Source organism: Alosa sapidissima, chromosome 3 (genome assembly GCF_018492685.1).
Source record: "Alosa sapidissima isolate fAloSap1 chromosome 3, fAloSap1.pri, whole genome shotgun sequence".
NCBI lineage: Eukaryota > Metazoa > Chordata > Actinopteri > Clupeiformes > Clupeidae > Alosa > Alosa sapidissima.
In genome coordinates this window covers 19437842-19451408 of record NC_055959.1, presented here as the reverse complement: position 1 = coordinate 19451408, position 13567 = coordinate 19437842, and the positions used below count along the sequence as shown (strand labels likewise).

The 13567-nt window shown below is 47.9% G+C and overlaps 1 protein-coding gene across 2 annotated transcripts in view; it reads right to left on the bottom strand.

Annotated features, from left to right (window-relative positions):
* Positions 1–654: 654 nt before the first annotated feature.
* The window catches only part of LOC121704584 (microtubule-associated serine/threonine-protein kinase 1-like), a 40972-nt gene continuing 28059 nt past the window's right edge, over positions 655–13567 (bottom strand). For both annotated transcript variants that reach the window (XM_042084914.1, XM_042084915.1), the window contains exons 12-27: positions 12579–12655; positions 11554–11762; positions 11264–11402; positions 10851–10983; positions 9747–9912; positions 9311–9412; positions 8985–9107; positions 8649–8758; positions 8061–8221; positions 7462–7727; positions 6220–6483; positions 5732–5961; positions 5475–5597; positions 5209–5345; positions 4860–5047; positions 655–4518 (exon numbers count right to left, since the gene is read on the bottom strand). In XM_042084914.1, the coding sequence (XP_041940848.1) occupies positions 2843–4518; positions 4860–5047; positions 5209–5345; positions 5475–5597; positions 5732–5961; positions 6220–6483; positions 7462–7727; positions 8061–8221; positions 8649–8758; positions 8985–9107; positions 9311–9412; positions 9747–9912; positions 10851–10983; positions 11264–11402; positions 11554–11762; positions 12579–12655 (4104 nt within the window). In that variant the 3' untranslated portion in view covers positions 655–2842. The remainder of the gene's footprint in view (positions 4519–4859; positions 5048–5208; positions 5346–5474; positions 5598–5731; positions 5962–6219; positions 6484–7461; positions 7728–8060; positions 8222–8648; positions 8759–8984; positions 9108–9310; positions 9413–9746; positions 9913–10850; positions 10984–11263; positions 11403–11553; positions 11763–12578; positions 12656–13567) is intronic.

Sequence of the window (13567 nt, the reverse complement as noted above, 5' to 3'; positions counted from 1 at the left end):
TAGAGAATGAATGGGGGAAATTACGGAAGTTATAGTTTGACGATGTCGTACTCCCATGCGGGCCAGATGCTATATACCGCGGACATGTTTTGGGGGGCCGTATCCGGCCGTAGTTTGGGGACCACTGGCTTAAAGTCTTCAACTCCTGATGTCACCTTTCAACATCTACTCAACACCTTTCAACACCTAGGCTACTCAACAGGTTTGACTTTGACAGGGGTGTCTTGTTTCCATGTGGCATTTTAGTTTTAATGATTTCATGCTCTCATGTGCATATCATGTGCCAGCAATTCACTGCACACAACACACTGTTCTATTTTGTCCTCGGTTTGTTAATTAAAGTGAATCCATCCTGGCTACTTCAAATATTCAGGGTCGCAGCCTACTTGCGTTTACCACTAAAATGATATCTAACTTGACCTGTCGCATAGGCCTAAACATTGTCTATGTCCATGGTAATGACTGACATTGGCTACGAATAAAGTATGTTAATAAAGTTTCAATGTTTCAATGATTTAATAGCATAAATTGATTTTTTTTTTAACCACAAGCTCCACGACCCACTCAGAACGTCCCGACCCACCAGTTAAGTTTAGAAGAAACACGAAAATACACATTTGTTTTTACTTTACTTTACTTTATTTTGTACTGCACTTCAGTTTTTTTTTTTTGCATTGGTTCACAACATTGCCTGAGTAAAGAAACAATACAGAAAATGGAAATTGTAACAGGTATTTGAAGCACACACGGCAACTTTCTGCACCATTCCTCTCCCTCTCACGGCGGGGCTACACCTGGCGCGCGACTGAAGCGTTCTATCCATGTAGGCCTATCGTATGCTACAACATACTCCACTATACTCCACTATAATCAATGGAAATAGTTACACCAGACGTGAGAGCGCTCTGCACATTCGAAAAAATTAGACCAGTCTATTAAAAACTATTTTACGCTGCCGTTGTAGCCCTGCTGTCACACACACACAGGCAAACAAATAACTTAAAAATCATTAAATATTGTGACAATGACAGTGATATTCCCATGAACATGTGGTATTATCACAACTCTGTTTAAAACAAGTCAATAAATCAATAAATAATAAATAAATGCATATACTTCAACAAAAAATGCTTAGAAAATAAATAAAATACATAAATAAAGTGCATTCTTTATAACAGCTTCTGCCCCTAACAAACACAATAAGTGTACTGTACCTCAGGCAAAGGAATCTATGCCTACAAAACTAGACACAGACACAGGCAACAGACACCCAGATGGAAACGTCATCCATCAGACAGATCACAGACCGAAGGTTCTATCACTACATCATAAATTTGTAACACACACACACACACACACACAGAAATCCATCCATTTATTCGTTTTGTATTAAGTACTCGCACAAACATCTCTAATTGAATTGAAAAGAAAAAAAGAATGAGACCGCTACAATGGCACAAAAAACACCTATGTGATAGTAGCCTACTCTGATTTGGCCCTGTATAACTTCATGTGGATCATTTTCTTTGTTGCTAACAACTTGAACTTGGTTGCAGAATATAGATGTGGTTAAGAATTAAGAAAAAGAATCTAGAACAAACTCAGAGATGACAGATCTGACAATTGACTGCGAGTCCCCATGAGGACTGCCTATGCGTTGTTCACAACATCACAGCATCTTATTCTATGAGACAACACCACAGAACAAAGATGTCTTTGCATACAACAAGGAAGAGATCAGTAAGAAGTCTATTTGTCAAGATTGCAGGTGCAGATAGTGCATTGAATGGATAGGTATCATGCCCACTCTGATCATCTGGAGCACATTGCGCTTGATGAGAAATACACACAAACTTTGACTTCACATTAGAAAGCATGCACAGGATGTACTTTTGACATCACTTCCCCTAGCTCTCTGAAAGCCCAAGACACCATGAACATTGATGGTGACCCCTCACAGTCTCTTCTGGCAGGGTCCCACAATAGGGCTTTGCCAGTGATCTATAAAGAACACTTCTTTATAGATCAGTGGGCTTTGCTGACATCGCATCCTTGTTCACCATGTAAACTCGACTTGAGGACCATCAGCCAGAAATCCGTCTTCCAAACTCATTGATGTGCAACTCCAGCAAGCATTGTGCAAGTCTGCCATTACCAATCTTACCCACCAAGGCAAAAGCTCTGTTAAAACAGTAGCCATACAGCAATTTTCGAGTCATTTTTCATTTCATTTTTCAGCGATGATCACAGTTACAGAAACTATTCATGTATATCACACAGCCACAATCTTCATTGTACACAAATGAGTCTTTGTGTGTTTCTTAATGCCAATGCCAAGCTGTATTAGCATCGTGCCATAACTAACGCTCATGTGCTGCGGTGTCTTATAACAGATGAAGTTTGGTGTCAGAGTGGACATCTACGATCCATCTGATATCATCGCTATAGCTCAGGCAATGCTACGTTATTTTCTGAGCTATGCTCCAAAAACCTGACTGTAGATATGCAGTTCCCATGGGCAGTGGGAGAGCAGTGAAGAGTGGGTGAGTGCTCACAATGTTCACTAGCATTAGGTCTGTTTTCATTCTTTTTTTACATGAAACATGCATTAAGAAAACATACATATTTATCCTATATACACTTTTGATGTTGAACATACATATAACACCATATGCACACACATTTGACAACAGTTATTGAAGCACCTTTCTTGGATCTATTTTCCTTGTTTCGTTTATGATACAAATGCCTGATATGGGTTTTTTGTAATCAAGCAGGCTTAGCTGACTTGGCGCGATATTGTGAAATTTCCTAAAAGGCATTTGTAATTGGCTTGACATGATCAGTGATTCTTGGAGCTCTTGGCTTTATCTGACTTTGATGAGCCGGGCCCAGGCCATGTTCCCGTGGCCCCCCGTCGACTTCCAATCAAAGCCTCAGACTTTCCTGACGAGCCTCCCCGCTTCTCCTCAGCCCCCTTCTGGCTCCCGTCTTTGGCCTTGCTCCCATCCTGGGAGCCCAGCTTCATAGGCCCCAGCACGGTTTTGGCTACACTGGTCAGCTGGGTGACAAAGCTCGCCCTGTCTCCAGGGGAAGCGGCTCGTGACTTGCTAGATGATGGAGAGAGAGCCGTCGGGGAAGGGGACGTGGGGTGCTCCTCCACCACCTCCAGGAAACGCTTCTCTTCTCGGGCACCTCGCTGAGTGACGAATGGGCCTGAGGCCTTCACCTCCTTGGGCTTTGCTGCAGTTGGGCCCGAGTCTGTGGCTGGAGGTCCTTGAGCTTTGGCTTTAGCCTCTGACAGTTTCTCACTGGTTCCAGCCCCTTCCTTGAGCCCAGGTCCATCCTTCCCCACCTCTGGCCCTTTCCCTGCTTTGGTCGCCTCTGTGGCGGCTGATTTGGGTGCAGTGCCTTTGTCTGCTTGACTTTGCCCTGAGGCTTTTCCCTTGTCAAGGCTCTGGGCTGGAGAGCCGGTGATCACTACTCTCTGACCGGTCCGCTGACCCTGCTCTTGGGCTAACGGACTTGGGGTGAAAGGTGTTGCTGGGCCCTTTTCTGAGGCCTTGGCTCCAGAGCTGGAGGAGGTGGTTACAGGGCTGGAAGCGCTCAAGAGTGAGGTTCGATCAGCAGTGGTGACCTTAAGTGATGCAACTGCTGGGGTCACTGCGGCTTGGCTGGGTTGGGGCTTCTCGGCGGTGGCCTCTTTGGCCTTGACCGGTTCAGTCTGTAGGGATGCTGCCTTGCTGGCAGGCTGCGGGTCAAGTTTCAGGGCCTCCGACGTGGCCTTGTCCCTCCCCGTGAGGAAGCTGTCCCTGCTGAGGGGCGACTCCTGTCTGCCCAGCCTCCGGGATGGCTTGAGCGTCAGGTCATCTCCGGGGCTAAAGGTAGGGGTAGGGGTGGGCGTAGGGCTGTCGTCGGGCGACCCCGGGGTGCCACGTTCGCCCGCCGCGTTCTCCCCCTCGATCTCCTGCAGGCTCTGGAGCGCCGGCTCGCAGTGGAAAGGCTCGCGCCGGTAGTCACCGTGCAGCGCACCGTCCAGGCCGTGCTTCCGCACCACGCACGACCCGCCCACCTTCCTCTCCTGGCCCGACGGAGACGTGAAGGATGAGAGCGAGGACGATGAGGAGGACGAAGAGGAGGGGAACGATGACGACGGCGGCTGGCCCAGCTTCTCGGCCGACTGCACGCGCTGGAGCAGTGGCGAGCGGGGCGGCTCGGCGCTCTTGGGCCGCGGCCGGGTCACCGGGGGCGATGCGTGCAGCTTGACCGGGAAGGCCTGCGTGGTGTTGGAGCTGCCCACCGAGTGGCCGGCGATCGGCGGCGGCGAGGAGGTGGTCGGCGAGGGCGTGTGGGCCAGCGGGGACAGGGGAATGTTGCCGGCGGACTTGCAGCGTGCCGAGCGGTACTGACGATGCAGCTTGGGCGAGAGGCCGTGCAGGGAGCTGGGCCGCATGTGCTGGGAGGCGGCCGGGGAGTTGGGCGTGCTGGACGCTGGCGAGCTGCTCTGGGACGACGTGCCTGAGGGGACGAGAGAGACGGGGGACACATCAGACTGGGCACACGTATCTTTCGTACAAATTAGTCACCACAAGTGTCTGCTAGATTGCAATCCACTGACATCTGTGCTCTGTGCATAGTTTAACGTTACATCTGGTAATGCTAAGATTTGTGGCAGCTCCAGGTAACTAGTTTGCTTGCAAAAAGTTTGGTTTGATCTTTAATATTATTGCGATATTAATAAGATATAGTATAAAATTACAGATGCATGAAACCCTTCTACAGCCTACCCTGGGAGGCATATTAGGCCCCAGTTGTATGTGGGTGTGGATAGCCATGGCTAGTATGAAGCAAAGACTGACCCAGGTAGGCGGACTCGGGCGGGGAGCGGTACGTCTGCGTGGGGGAGCGAGCAGACAGGCCGTGAGTGGGCGAGCCAGGCAGGCTATCTCCAGAGGACAGCGAGCGGTTCAGGGACGACAGACTTCGGCTGGTGTGCAGCAGGTTGGACTGCTTGGTGATCTTCCGGAACAGGGAGCTGCGCTTCTTGCTGCAAGGCACAAAGAGAGAGATAGAGAGATAGAGAGAGGTGGGGGAAGAGAGAGATGAGAATGAGACAAAGAAGTACAAAGTAAGCAGCTAGCTGTGAGCAGCTACATCTAGCTTATAGACAGATGGAAGTTATACTTAAATATTAAAATGGCTGTTTACCTTTCCTGTCCCTCCTTTGCTCCAGACTTCTTGTTTCGTCGAGCCATTTTGCCCTTGTAGCTGGTCTTGCGTGCTGGCCCAATTTTGATCGATGTGTTCTCAAAAGGAGTAGTGGTCACTGTGACTTTGTTTCCACTCTGTGGATGGAACAAAATAAGATTTAATGTATCCATAAATTGGGCGCTTATTGGATCTGAGTGAAATAGCATTTTAAATATGTATATCATGGTAATGCCCTATGCCATCTAATTTAAATCTCCACTCACCTTTAGAATAAGTTCAACTACTTCTGTGTGCACAAGCCCATGGACAGATTCTCCATTGACATGGGTGATGAGGTCACCAGCACAAAGACCCGCCTCTTGAGCAGGACCCCCCACCTCAACATGCTGTGATTATAGAAAACTAACGTCAGTCACATAACCACTTAATTTCATTGGTCACAGGGAGCATTAAACTAGACATCTAGTATGGCCATTAAAAGCAATTCCAAAAGTATGTATTCTCATGTCAAGTCACTCACCCAGACCATATGGTGCACACTGTACACGTCACTGTCTCCCATATAGACGCGGATGGCGCGGAGCGTGAAGCCATACTTCTTGCCGGCCCTCTGAATGGTGATGGGCGAGCGGAGGACACTGACCGCTGGGGAGTAGTCCCGGCTGGGCGAGGAGTCACGCGAGGACGGGTTGGACGAGGTGGAGCGTGGAGACATGGGGCTGGCCAGAGGAGACGTGCCATGCTGCTCCACTGCGGCAGGGGTGACCGGTGGAGAGAGGGGGGGGGGAGCACACGAGGCAGATGAGAGGAAAGAGAAGAAAAAAGGGAGAATGTAGAATGAGTGCAAAGGAAAAAGAATGTACATTTTTATGGTCATTCAAAGTAAAGTAGAAAAGTAAAAATGTACACTACAAAGTAAAAAGGGTAAAGCTAGTTTATCCCATTACTGTAAGACTGAACAGAGCACTCTTTGCTGATTCCATCCCCCTAGTGGCCAGAGCTGGGTACCTGTTGGGATGATGACGGAGAGGGCCGTGGCAGAGGCGGACTTGATGACCTTGGTGCCCGTACGAGGGGTTTTCTTCTCGTCGTCGGCGGAGAATTGCTGCTGACGGACGCGCCGCAGGACCAGGTCGTTGGTGGCGCGGGGCCCGAGGGGGTCCCCTGGGGTCAGGTCCCTGGAGGAGGCACCAGGAGGGTGGGAGGCTGCAGCGGCTCCAGCTACAGCAGGTCCAGGTCCTGCTGCAGGGTCTGCTGGCCTGAGCAGCTTGTCTGTGGAGGGGTGGGGGTATCAGATTCAGGGATTAGAAACGGTTCAAATAACGAAAAAACGAAAACCGGAAACAAACACAATTTTTGGATGAACGTAACCGAGTGTTACGGAGTGAAAATGCTATTTTCAATTTTAGATAACCAGTATTTATTGTTCCGATTAACCTTTCTTGGAATATTATTCAAAAGTCCATAGACTTGGAAAGTCACCTGCCCACACAGTGTTCCCCAGACCCCTTATAGGATGAATTTAGTCAGATTTTATAAATCAGCATCTCCCCTGTATAATAAGATAGTCCTACTTGTAGATAAAAAGGATTTTCATATCCATCACTATCTAACTGTCTAATGCAGCCTAAATTACTGAAACATTGTGTGAAATAACACTAAAAAAATAGCACCACACATAGGTTAGGCTATTACAGGGCTTAAAGTAATATATAATATATAATATATAATATAAGTAATGAGGCTAATTGTCTACTTTTAAATCTCACCCAACACCTGAATTCAGACACAGTGTTTTCAGTTATCAGCCTTGATAACTAATGTGCTTTGATTTAAGCTTGGGTTGTTGGGCAAAAAAGCCTATAGTATTGTGCCATTGGCCATAAATCAATTTGTAAAGGCAATGTCATTATTAAAGGAACATTATTAACCGTTCTTCTATAACATTCTAACCGGTTACCATTTAGAGTGGCCTTGGAACACTGGAACAGGAAGGAACTTTTTTTTTGCTCAGAACGAACCAAAATAAAAATCACTCTGTGTTCAGTCCCTGACCAGATTATTAACCATCAAAAACCTCATGCACGTGCACATGCACAAACTTCATGCACTGCAACCTGGCGCTGTAAATCCCTGTTGCTTTGAATAATAGCATCTGCTAAATCCCACTCACTTCACTTCACCTTACCTTACCTTACTTTACTTTGTCAAACATCACCCCACCTTCCTGAAACCCGCATGGCCACTAACCTCCAGCTGGTGCTGCGCTGCTCTCCTTCGGGCTGGCTGTGAGCTCTGCCAGGCTGGAAAGGGCGGGCATGGTGGCGCCCTCCAGAGATGTGCCCCTGGTCTTCACGGCGGCCTGCCTGCTGGCAAGAGACGGCATCTCGCCATCGGACTCGAGCGGTGAGGCGAAGCGGTGCGTTTCCATGAGCGCCGAGAAGCGCCTGCGCACGCCGGACGGAGGGCTGGAGTCGCTCTCGGTGAACGAGGACTCTGAGCAGGACAGACGCTTCCTGAAGGAACACAATGGAGGACAGAGAGGAATTAAAAACACATGGGTCAGTCAGGGACAACAACCCTTCTAGTAGCACAGGGAAACCAAGGGTTTTTTTTTCTCAATTTCATGTTTAATGCTTGTGGCAATATGACAGCAGAGAGAGAGTGAGAGGTATCCATGACTCAGTAGGTGGAGTCTTATTACAAATAACATCAGATTACTGTATAGTGTCTAAGACCAAGAATGTCCTCTCTCATATTACAGGATGTACTGCAGGCTCAGAAACAGGCATAAAGGGACAGAGGAGTACACTTTTGTACATGCTATTCTGTTTGGACTCTCCACTCACATCTCAGGAGAGCCAGTCCTCCAGCTCTTGTCCCTGAGCGTGAGGCTGCCCAGGCTCTCTCTCTTGGTCACCCTGTCCTCCCTGTGGCTCTTGTGTTCGCGCCTGGTGACGCCCGATGGCTTGTGCTCCAGCTGGCACAGGTGCTCCATGCTGCTGTACACCTGTAGTTCAGCAAAAAGGTAGCGTGCCATGAGTTTCAATGACTATAGGCCAGGCAGTGCACTACAAATACCACAGTTCCTTCTTTTATTATGAAATGGATTCAGAAACGCAGTTAAAAAGACTGCTGTGTGACTGTGTGATATGAAAGTGTCAGGTAGTGAAGAACAAGCACCACTTTTTTAAACAATATGGATTACAATGTCCGAGGAGTAAAAAGACCCAGAAGTAAATTGAAACTGCTTTTTGGATGGTAGTGACTAGTGAAATGAAACAGGCAGAGTGTGAGATAGCAGATAGCAGCAAACGCAAGCGGAAAGAGATAGACTCAGAATGAGAAATGACGGAAGTGAGAGATTGAGAGTGACGGAGAGATTAAGACAGCAGAGGGGAGGAGAGGGAGGGGATGTGTGAGATAAAGTGAGTCACCTTGCTGAAGCGCGGCGAACAGGAGGAGAAACGGCGTATCTCCACCGGCTCGTCATCGTTCGTGTCGTCCTCATCATATGAGTGCAAGTGATGGTAACGGTCTGATCGAGCTGGGAGGAGGGGGAGAGAAGATGGGTAAAGATTAATACACAAGCGCACGCACACACACACACACATAAAGCCATATTTAACATTTTAATATCCTGGACACTTCCTCTCCAAGCACCAAGAGCATCACTGACGAAGATGGAGTTGGACACTGCTCTCTACACGTGCAACCACAGTCACACAGCCTCAGGTACAAACACACACACACACACAGTTGAAAACACTCACTATCAAAGTAGCTGGTGTCCTCCTCAGACTCCAGGTGTGGGACAAACTCGGCCTTCTGCCTCAGAACACTGTTCCAGTCCAGCTCAGTGAAGAATGGGTGCTGCTTCACCTCAAAAGCTCCCCCTGTACACACACACACACACACACACACATTAGGCACAGAGGCATATACACACAGGTAAAAATTATGCTGAACTTAATGTACATTTCACATAGCTGTCACAATTCACACTCTGTATATTACTGAAGAGTGAATGCTTGCTGTCTAGATGTACACGTGTCGCAATATCTCTGCGTATTTGGTGGTGTGGGTAATAATAACCAACCTGTTCCTAGTCGGACTATGGGATTGGTCTGCAGCAGGGCAGAGATCAGGTTCTGAGCATCAGCAGGGAGAGCATCATCCCCGTCTGGCCACATTATGTCATCTGGACACGCAAACACACACACAAATACACACACAAGTGTGAAATACATGTTAGATATGGGGATATGTTCAGAGCTTACAGCAATATTACAGTATAAGGATAGAGGGGCAGGAGGAGGGAAATGAGATATATGACAAGAGAGAAAAAAAGAGAGAGACAAAGAGAGAGAGAGAAATAGAGAGAGAGAGAGAGATAGGGTATTAGAGGGAAAGACTGGAAAAAAGGCCATGGGATATCTCACAGAAAACATCAGGGATAGAGAGAGACAGCTATTGATTATGTATGGAGAGATGAACAGGGAAGAGGTCTCATTAGAGACAAACACGCGGCGCACCTGTGATGACCTGTCCAAACAGCTCCTCAGGTGTGTCCCCGAAGAATGGCACGCAGCCGACCAGGAACTCGTACAGGATGATGCCCATGGCCCACCAGTCCACCGGCTTACCGTAGCCCTGCCGCAGGATCACCTCGGGAGCGATGTACTCCGGCGTGCCGCACACCTGAGGGATAAAAGGGGGACATTCACCGGTCAGCAGGTGATCTTCTACAACACAAACACAGCAGGGCAACGAGGGTCTATGTACTGTATGCTGGCAGAGAATTACCCTCCTGACCAGTGGCTTCATACAAGTAAATCACTGTGGCTGGTTTGCACCAGCTCACCCGCAGGAATTGGAAAATAAATCAAAAGTACAAAATGTACCACTGCTTCATCGTTACAGAACGATTCGCTTGGAGATGCCAGCTTGGCTTGCCATGGCAGGTATTGTGAGCCATTGTGCTGGAAAGCAATTCATTTTGGAATGCAGTTCATTTCCTCTCCATCCGTACAACACTATTCATCCCCCCCATTGATCCGCTAGTCATCCTTCACATTGTAATTGCCCGGCACCCTTGACCGTGACCTCTGCTCCGCTCTTCTCTGCCGGTCTTGAATAATGAAAGCCCCGCACACACACACACACACACACACACACAGTCGCTCAGCGCTGGCCATGTTGAGCTGACTCCACACTTGAAGCACAGAAATTAAACCACCAGCGCACAGTTGTGATTCATGTCTGTGAGTCATTCTATTGAGTCGGAATATCAAAGACACGACGGCAAAGGTCACGGTGTGAGTTCTAATGAGCACAGGTGTATGACTCAGCACGAAATGTATGACGGACGGATGTGTTGACGGATGTGTTGTCAGTCTCCGTCTATTTGATGTTGCATCATGACATCGTCAGAGGGGTACGTCAGGATGAGAATGTGTTTTGCTGCACCATTTCTTCTTTATGTATTGTTTCTCTGCACCATTTTATTGTTTGCACTGAGACTGTATCATCCCAGAGTCAGGGGAAAATAACACTGTTTTCAATGCTCAAGGGTCCCCCCCCCCCCCCCCCCCCCCCCCCACACACACACACACACACACACACACACACACACAGACCTGCTTGTCCAAGAACTCCCGTGTGTCCTTCTCGATGTGGCCCTCATAAAGGTTAGTGGTCAGGCTCATCAGGCCAATCTTGGACAAGCCAAAGTCCGTCAGCTTGATATGGCCCATGGAGGTGATGAGCAGACTAGGAGAGAAAGAGCACACTTTCATACACCTCATCTCGCAAATGCAGATCTGTGGAGCATCATATCATATCAGTAATAAAAGCATACATTTGTAATAAAAATGTTTCCAAAATAATGCTCATTGTGAGCAAGATAAGAAGTTGACCCATTTATGTAGACTGGATCTGGGCCATGGCTTTAACATATTTTATTAATTTACACTATTTACAGTGATAAGAAGGGTACTTGCTGTTGGGTTACAGCCTTTCACCTGCCTACCACTAGATGGCGCATGCTTACTTGTCAGGCTTCAGGTCTCGGTGGACGATGCCATAGTTGTGGATGTACTCTAGGGCAAGCACAGTCTCAGCAAAATACATGCGCGCCATCTCTACTGGCAGTGCGCCGATGTTCTTCAGCAGTGTGGCACAGTCACCCCCTGCAAACACAAGCACACAACTTCAGTTTCCCTAGGGTCCAGTGGCATAAGAATGGTATCCGAGTAACTTCTTTACGGGTCTGCTGTTTGTGTGTATGTGTGTGTGTGTGTGTGTGTGTGCACGCTTGTGTGTCTCTGCAGTCTGACTCACCTTCCACATACTCCATGACCATGCAGAGGTGGCGGCGCGTCTCGAAGGAGCAGAACATGCTCACCACGAAGGGGTTCTCGGCGAAGGTGAGGATGTCGCGCTCCACAAAGGCCTGCTGGATCTGGTTGCGCAGAATCAGGTTCTGCTTGTTGATCTTCTTCATAGCGAAGCGCTGGCGGGTCTCCAGATGGCGCACCAGGTACACAGCCCTGGAAAAGCAGAGCGTTTACATAATAATCAGAGGACATTATATTTAGTGAGACTTTCATTAAGGGCCTTTATAGTGTTTGAACGTATACAAACAGGTTTCCCTCACAGATTTCTGAACAAAAGAGGTATGAACTAAAATAGTAGCTACATTGATTTGTTTGGCATACATATTTCACTTTTTCTGTATTTTATTATGTTCAAATGAGCATTTAACAGGACATGCCCTCATATCTTGCACTAGAATATCCAGCTTCGAAATGTGTGCCGTTTGACCCCAAACGGGCCTTTAATAACTTGGACATGAAAAGTTCACATCTCAGCGTTCTCCTTGAGAGATGAACCCATATCAGTGGAAGCAGCCAGCGAGCGCTGCTGAGCCACAGAGAGGATGTCCACTCTCAGCCCATTCATCTCCTGACCATGATTTTCTCTTGTGTCGGACCACGCTGATGACATTACTCATGCCTCATTTGCAACGAGCTATTAAAGCGGCTCAATCACTGGGGCCAGCGGGTGTTTATTGAATGGGGACAGGGGATTAAAGAGGTGATTACAATTGTGGATTAATCAGGTGAAATCTGACGTATGGCCGAGGATTGTACTACCACACACTCAAAAACACATCTGTCATCAAGCGCATGGTAAAGAGAGGCTGCCATGGTTTGACGTTATTAGGATTTATGGAGCCAATAGCACAGGAATGATGGGCTTGGTTAGGCACTGGAGGCGGTAAGGCAAAGAGAGGAGAGGAGAAGGGAGGAGTGGAGAGGAGAGGCCACTACCTCCTTCGCTCGGTCAGTCAGTCAGTCACTCACCCGTAAGCCCCGTTGCTGATCAGCTTGATAGTCTGGAAGTCAGCCTCCCCTGGGGGCTTCATGGGTCTCATCTTGCCCTGGGGGGGGGGAACAGAGGCAGTGTGCACCAGTGAGTCAGGATGAAAAGAGGAGGAGAGGAGAGGAGGAGAGGGGGGGGAGGAGGTGCATCATCCCCCACAGAGGACAGAGGGAACATGAGTGAGGACACATGAGCCACAGCTCCTTTTCTATCTTAATCTGGAGATCATGAAATCATCATGATGCACAATCAATGTTGCGTTTAGAATGGTCTTTGTTATGTCTGCGATGGTGCGTGTATTGGTTTCCATACTCCTGTTTTGATTATCTATCTGAGGTACATTGTATGAGGTACATACAATTTCACTATGATTGTTCACTATGATTGAGTGCCCATTTTGTAGCTAGTTAATTTTCTGGTTTTGTTACTGTATTTTTCTGCCAACAGGAAGTGATTTATCACTTTCAATGTCTGCCTCTCCTATCCCAAATACCCTCAGTGCTCCCAAACTCTGTGAACTGACTGAGAGAGTCTCATCCCAGCTAAATGGTCCTCGTTAGGCATCTGCTTCACACACTCAGCTGCAGGCTATTTAATCAAACACTGATGCGCTTCATCCGCTGATGTCAACTGAGAGTAAGCTGCCTCTCCCCTGTCTCCTTCTGTCCATCCCCCCCCACCCCTCCCTCAAAAAAACAAACATTTTAGGTAATTACTGACTAACAAAAACAGACCACAATCCCTCCCGTTTTTGTTGAGTGATGCTCTTATGCATTTCACTCGACTCTGAAAAATGTTCTCCCTCTTCTCTCTCTCTCTCTCTCTCTTGGCAGGGGAGCGTGCTGACTGCTCTGCTGAGCCAGTCACAGTTGGAACCATCCAGTGTTTTTATACTTGAGATGGTAATCAAAGTAAATGAATAGAGGCCTTGTGATGGAATGTGTGTGTGTGTGTGTGTGTGTGTGTGTGT